The 7,500-nt window shown below is 31.1% G+C and overlaps 1 protein-coding gene across 1 annotated transcript; it reads right to left on the reverse strand.

The window, feature by feature from the left end:
• Positions 1-178: 178 nt before the first annotated feature.
• On the reverse strand, positions 179-5,243 carry LOC124540717 (delta(3,5)-Delta(2,4)-dienoyl-CoA isomerase, mitochondrial). Its single transcript, XM_047118398.1, has 9 exons — positions 5,035-5,243; positions 4,533-4,674; positions 4,305-4,393; positions 3,655-3,758; positions 2,539-2,642; positions 2,321-2,408; positions 1,702-1,814; positions 1,162-1,288; positions 179-416 (listed from the first exon to the last, which is right to left on the reverse strand). Exons 1-9 carry the CDS (start codon positions 5,087-5,089, stop codon positions 321-323), a joined length of 918 nt encoding a protein of 305 aa, XP_046974354.1. The 5' UTR covers positions 5,090-5,243; the 3' UTR covers positions 179-320.
• Positions 5,244-7,500: the final 2,257 nt, after the last annotated feature.

Consider the following 7,500-nt stretch of genomic DNA (forward strand, 5'->3'; position numbering starts at 1 on the left):
CAGGTCATTCGTATAACGTAAATGCAAGCCTTTATAAAGTAGGTTACCTGATTTTACAAAGTTAATAGGCGGTACAGTGACGTCATAGCTATCTGTGACGTCAGCATTTCTAACTTCGTGTCATGTTATACAGATGTATGTGTAATGAGTTTTTTCAGGAAATAAAATCTTTCATGGGTAGTGTAAAATATATATTTGATTTGTGTATAAAAGCTTTATAACAGTTACACTTAATTGAATACATTTGTAATATAATAAATAATCTATTTTTACATTGTTAGTATAATTGTATAAAAACAATTAATAAAATGTTTTAAAAATTACAAATTATCAAATTCAGTGACAGTCTTAGTAGCTTGGGCCATTGCTGCTTTTCTTAAGTCTTCGCTTTGCAGCATCATTTGATTGATTAATTTCTGAAATTATAATAAAATATTATTAAAAAAAAATGTCATTAATAAAAATTCAAGTTAATGACAGTAAGTTGCACCATGTTGACCACAATGATGTTTTTTTTTTTAATATTTTTCCAGATTTGATTTACATATATCAAAAGAAGCATTTTAATGAAGATTTTTTTAAAGTAATTTTTAATTATTGTCCTTTTTATTTAAAAATAATATTTAATGAAATTAGGTAACAATTATCTCTTGCAGGTAATCATTATTAATATTATTTTCTTTTTATTTGAAATAATCGAAAAGATATTTTTGCTAATTATATTTTTTATATATATTTATTATATATATTAAAATCTAGAATTATAAAATACACACATTTCTCAGAAGTGATATAGAGTTAGGAAGTTGTCTATAGTTAGCCCATTCATTAACTAGCTACTGTATACATACATATGCATTGAGTAAAAAAGGGCTATATTTTAATATTACAAACAGACACTCCAATTTTATTATATGTAGAGATTAAAACAAAAATTTAGTAATCAACAAACTTTAAGCTTACTTGTAAATGTATGGTCAGCATTATATGTCTAAAGTGTTCCATAGATTAATCGTTTTTATAAAACCAAAGTCAAATAAATATTTTTAAAAAACTACACAAATATATTAGAGCATGTATTTGCTATTTCATTATAAGGGTTTTGTTCGATGACCTATGTAGGTTAGAATAAATAGGAATATTTATATCAAGATAGCTTACAATGTGTTCAAGGCCATCCTCATTAGGTCTGCTTTGGGAGTACACCATTGATTTCTTCGTCATTTGGACAGCAACTGGACTCTTGGCGGCGATAGTTTTAGCTATTTCAAGAATGTTCTGAATTGCACTGCAATGGAAAAAAAATAATAGTTGGCATAATTATTTTTGAATTTCTTCTAGTGAATTGGAGGATTGCACAAACCGAGGGTATAGATTATACATACATACATACATACATATATAATGTCTTGGTTGGGTCAATAAAAAAAATCAGGGTTTCTATGGTTGCATATGTCCAACATTAATGCAAGTAAGGGCTATACACTATATACTTTTACTTTATATACTTAAAGATAATTAACAGTCTGTATAGCAGCTTTTTACCACCACGCTGCTCCAATGCCGGTTTTTGGAAACTGAATTTCCTCAAGATTTTTTACTTTATTGCAAGTAGAGAGGTATTTATTAACAATTTAACAAATGAAAAATAAAGCCTTTACTCTCCTTAATTATTCCGTAGTCAGTTAAATATAAACTTACGTGTCTTTGTCTGGGAACACTTTGCTGACTAAACCAAGTTCCAATGCTTCTTTGGCCTCCAATCTCCTCGCTGTGAAGCAGAGCTCCCTCACCGTTGAAGTGTTGCCAATTACCTAGAAAAAAAAAAACAAAATTATCAACATTGACATACATGTCCCACATACTAGATATGGCAATCCGAACAATTATTCTGTTCATCCAAGAATGTTTAACAAGCAAAAAAAAACTCGCCTTTTTTGATATATTAGCCGTGTACCTGATGGGATGTATAATCAAAACATATAGAAATCTGCCGAATTTTTCGTAATTATTAGAGCTTATGGGTACCAGTGTTGCCTGTAGATAAATTTCCATAAAGGCGAATTTAAAAATGTTAACAGTATTTTTCATAAAAGACATATTGGCTCATACATATTTCTATGTACAAAGACGTACTATCATTAGTTTAGGTTAAAAGTAAGTTTTAGTATTACCATATGTAGTATTGACATGTGACAATATTATCGGTATACTTTCGATACTAACGTTAAAACCTTAAATATCGATAGACTATATAAACGTCAATCAAATCAAACAAAGACTATAGCTTCATAGTAGCACAGATTAAATAAATGATTACCTTTGGTAGTCTCTGCAGAGATCCTACATCTGCAGCGAGACCAAGGTCCACTTCTTTCACCTGAAAGAATGCTTCTTCTGTGCAGTATCTGCAATTTTAACATGTATTTTTTTTTAAATATATCTTTACTTATAATATATCTGGGTCAAACTTTATAATATAATTAAAAAAAAAAATTAACAGGCTTTTGTTATAGGTTGTTGAATGAAATAATTTACCTCATATCAGCAGCAGTGATGAGATCCACTCCGGCGCCGATGCAAGCGTTGTGCACCACAGATAGCACTGGCTTTACACAAACTTCCAATGCAGATATTCCATCCTAAAAAAATAAAAAAAAACTCATAATAAGCAATATCTTTCATGTCATATTCCTGTGTATTACAGTGAGTGTTTTTATAAGCAGTAGCGGAAGCTAAGGAAGTGCGTTTTTTTGCGATTTAATTTGACCAATCAGCGCGCGCGGTGCTAGTATTGGTCGTATCAATATTTTATTATTTTATCGTATCAATATTTATTATTTTATCGTATCAAATTTTCTGAGGTATAATATTAATTTAACAGCTCGCCTCATTGTCTACACTGGTGACAGGAGGGCTGGTTCGTTTGCCCAGAGGATCGGAATTGCGATTAAATGGGGAAAAGCTGCTAGCATTTTTGCCATTCCACGCGGTCAAGATTTATACAGTAACTAGTTTTAGTTCATATTTGTATATATTTAAGCATTTAATGTTATTAATTCTTATGTTAATAAATATATCTATTTAACAATGTGAGATGACTTATATATGACCTTTATAGATCTTGCTTTTATTAATCTTTGAAACTTAAATTATCATCCTCATCATCCTCCTGCCCTTATCTTAATTTATTTGCGGCCTACTCCCACTGACGTCATCACACATTTTAATTTTTTTTCATTGGTCGTCCTCTTTCTCTGTATCCATACTCAAGATCACGCTTACTGATTAGTATTATAAATGCGAATGTGTTGTTTGTCTATTTCACCCATATCATAATGAATTATAAAGGGATCACTGCATTAGCAAGTTACATTTAGATGTTAAGAGTACATTAAAAGAGTGTAATCAAAAGTAACACATTTATAAAGCACAATAATACATTTTCTAAATAGCTCAATGGTATACAAATATAATGATACTTATAACTCTTAGTAAAATTGTTATGCTAGGGCCACACTTTTCTTAAAGTCACTATTAAAAAGAAAAAAAAATCTTGCAATTTAATGTATTAATTTTTAAAAATAATTATTAATATCATTTAAAAAAGTGTTGTTGAAAACCAAATTTATACGATAATATTTTACGACTTACTTGGCAGTAAGTGATAAGTGATTGGAAAATGCGGGACTTTCTCGCCACATCTTCAAACTCCTGGGCTTTGCTATCCTCTTCGAGAAGACTATTGAAATCAATACCTTTCATGAAAAAAATATTTATTTGAATATAAAGAATAATATTACAAAGCTCCACTTCACAGCTTCTTAAATAAACTTAAATTTTTTAATAATTAGCATTTCATAAAAAAATCTTTTATATTGTAAATAAATGGATTTGTTACTCAGTGACAACAAAATGGCTAATCCGATCTGAAAAAATTTTGTTACAGCTTCAGATTATTGTTTGGAATAATACTTCATATCTGACTCTAGACATTAAGTATTGTACCAGATTTTCACATGTTGTCTAGAAATTAATAGACTAGAATGGTTTTCAGCAAGGCAATCTGAGTAGGTTGCATATCATACATTCTACCGTCACACAACAGTATTATTATGGTTGTATTCCAGTTACAAGGGTAAGTAAACCAGTGTAACTACAGGTACGAGGGACATAGCATCTCAGTTACCAAGGTAGATGGCCCATTAATATGAAAGAAAATATGGTAACATTTTCATATAGTGAAAATGTTCATGGGCAGTTGTTACTACTACAGAAATTATTTTTCAATAAAATTATCATACCAGCGGTGAAATGTTTTCCTCTTCCCGACAAAACAATGACTCTGCATTCAGGATTGTTGTTTAACGACATGAAGCAATCATAGAAGTCTCTGAAGAATAAAAAAAAATCAACTAAAACTCCGGAGAAATACACATAACTAAATTTAAAATAAAAATAAAAAAACAAATGAGTCTATAAAAAGGAGGTTTGATACTCTATTATTTGAAATTTGAAAATGGAATACTCACTTCCACATAGCTCCATTAAAAGTATTCAATTGTTTAGGACGGTTCATCTCAACATGGAAGACATTTTTCGAAGGAACAGATACGGCTAGTGTTTCGAACTGTGGCACTTCGACTTTAGAAGAATATAATCTTGATAATATTCCTGTAATTAATTTATTAATAATTATTCTTAAATTATTCAAAAATGTGTGAAGTTTGATCTAACATTACTATTTTAAATTGGCTGAAATCACTTAGGGTCAAAGTCCAAATTTTTTTAGTGGTTTTATCAATAACTGAAAATGGCTTAATAGAAATATATATATATTTTTTAAAACAAATCATGTTTAATGTCTATTTAAAAAATGTTTAATCAAAGAGATTTATTATTGTTTACATAACCACATTTTCTGAAACATTTTTTTAAGAACATCAATTTTATTTTGAGTAAAAATTATTCAAGCATCTTAATTATTTTGAATATTTCAGCATAAATATAAAGGTGTCCGAAATATTTACTTACCGGTTGCTAATTTCGCGGAATTGAAGAAAATTAAAGATTTCGCTACTAGAGACATTGTGTCAAGAATTAAAAAAAAATAGTTTTAAATAAGGTGTTTAATTAAAAAAACAATTGAACTAGAACAATATTTATCAAGGTTCAAAGTCTATTTGATTTTGAATTTCACATTCCGACTCAAGACAAGATACAAAAACAAGTCAGATGTTATACGTCATAACAATGACTGTAGCTGTCAAACCAGCATTGCCAACTATGAAAATATTAAAACCTAAGCCTGTATTTTTTGGTGATAACGATAGTTTATTTGGATGAAATGTAGTTTGTTATGCAGTTTTTGGGTAGAGTATATGTATCTAAAACATTTATGCTATGGTTTTGGTAATTAAAAAAAAAAACAGACGAAAGGATTGTGAAGAATTAAAGCTCGTGCCTGTCGGAAAGGAATAGCAAGCTCCCATTGAGACAATAGCGTCGAGGCTCATTGAAAAATAGGCAGGTAATGACGATCATAACTGTTTTGAAGAATACCTGTTTAAGATCGGGCGTGTAGCGACATTCGTACGCATCATATAATTAAAAGAGGTAAATCCTGGATGAGTTACATTGAAACGATCCCGCGGCCTCTGATTAGTGCCGAGGACTGCCATTGTAGTAGTTTTATGGGAAATGAGAAGGTTCGGCTCACTTAACGCTAAAGAGCGATACGATATTTGATGTATTTTTGGTATAAATAGTGTAGACATTATACAAATAATCATGAGCCTTCCTAAAGATACAGCTTTCTATGGAATAACCTTTTATATAAGTTGTTAAATATTAAATTAAAAATCAAGTTTAGTGGAAAGGATATACGATTAATATTATCGGAATGGAAGAAAGATGTGACATTAAGAAATAATATATTTAATACAATACAACGAACAATTAATACCTATCTATAATGTATACCTATATATCTAACTTGTGTATTTTTTTTGTGATGAAACTTATGAAAATTTATTTGGTTGTTTTCGTGTTTTCATAACGTTGTTCATTTATTTCAATTGTGTGTTATTTAATATATATTTTTAGACCCAGAAGTAGGAAGTAGGTTAACCTCTAAAACAATTATCTTTAATTTAAAATAACAATCAATCTACCTCAAAAGAAAAACATTTAGTTTACAACACAAATAACCATCAATAATCACATTACACCGTAATAATAATTATATTCGTGTTAAGAAATAATCGCAAGACCTCCCGAACATCGAGCGCTACCAAGAATTACCATACCGTGAGAAATAATCACACCATGCATTCCTTGAAGCTACCACCTGTTGCCAGCGTCGCTGCTTTGTTTCGCAAGACCTCCCGAACATCGAGCGCTACCAAGAATCACCATACCGTGGGGACCATTCAGTGATTTACCGATTTCGTATATAAATATGTAATTCAGACTACAGAACTTCACTTTTTGTTCTAACATCGAACAGACTGTCACGTATATTATAAATTAGAAATAATTAATTGTTAAATTAAATTATTTAAATAAACGTATAAGTTAAATTCGTTCGGTTTCATTCTGCATCCTCAACGGCAGCCCTACGTAATTGGCGCAGTCGGTAGGATGCTCGCGGAACGTTTCGCGTAGAAGATTTCCGTAATCGCGTGAAGCCCCGCCGTAGCTTGTCTAGCTGCTGCATCCGTAGCATCCGAATCTACGAGTAGTGCTGCACGAGAGGTATCCAGACATCGATAACGCAGAGAGACCGAAACATGTTCATGTGAGTACACTAGATTCTTTTTAGTGGTTGCTCAATCCTAGCCTAACTAACCTGTGTGTTAATAAAATTTGCCAAGATTTTTCATTTAAGAAAATCGAAGGAACCTAGGATAGTTATTAGTAGTAGGCAAACTTTCGTAGATAATAGAAGAGATATTAGTTTAAGTAGTATAGAAGAACAAACGGAAATGTCTGAGTTAGACACCATTTATAAAGCCTTAAGGTTGGTACCCGAGTTCGACGGGAACCCAAATGTACTTACTAGATTTTTAAAATTATGTGATCAATTGGTAGGACAGTTTTGTAGTGATAGTAGTAGTGAATTAAGTAGGTGTGCTCTTCTCAACGGAATTCTTAACAAAGTAACAGGCTCTGCTGCTCGCTTAATTAATTCTAATGGGATTCCATCCGACTGGCAAGGCATTCGAACTGCTTTAGTGAACAACTTCGCGGACCAACGAGATGAGACCGCTCTATATAACGATTTAGCTATTTTATCGCAAGGTTCAAAATCCGGGAACCCACCCCCTACGAACTACTTTAAATCTAAAGAAGTAAATTACAATAGTTTCATTGACAATTCTATATACGATGAATATGCCGATTATTACGATCCTTATTTAACAGAGCACCTATTGCAGGAATATATACTAGATCACCGTAAGCGAATGTTAAAGGTATACGAAATCATTAATGAAACCG

This window comes from Vanessa cardui, chromosome 26 (assembly GCF_905220365.1).
Source record: "Vanessa cardui chromosome 26, ilVanCard2.1, whole genome shotgun sequence".
NCBI classification, from domain to species: Eukaryota; Metazoa; Arthropoda; class Insecta; order Lepidoptera; family Nymphalidae; genus Vanessa; species Vanessa cardui.

Coding starts and splice junctions, on each gene's coding strand:
- LOC124540717 (XM_047118398.1), bottom strand. CDS start 5,089: ATGTCTCTAGTAGCGAAATCTTTAATTTTCTTCAATTCCGCGAAATTA. Junction 4,394..4,532: donor TTTAATGGAGCTATGTGGAA/GTGAGTATTCCA, acceptor TTTATTCTTCAG/AGACTTCTATGATTGCTTCA. Junction 3,759..4,304: donor AGGAAAACATTTCACCGCTG/GTATGATAATTT, acceptor TTTTCATGAAAG/GTATTGATTTCAATAGTCTT.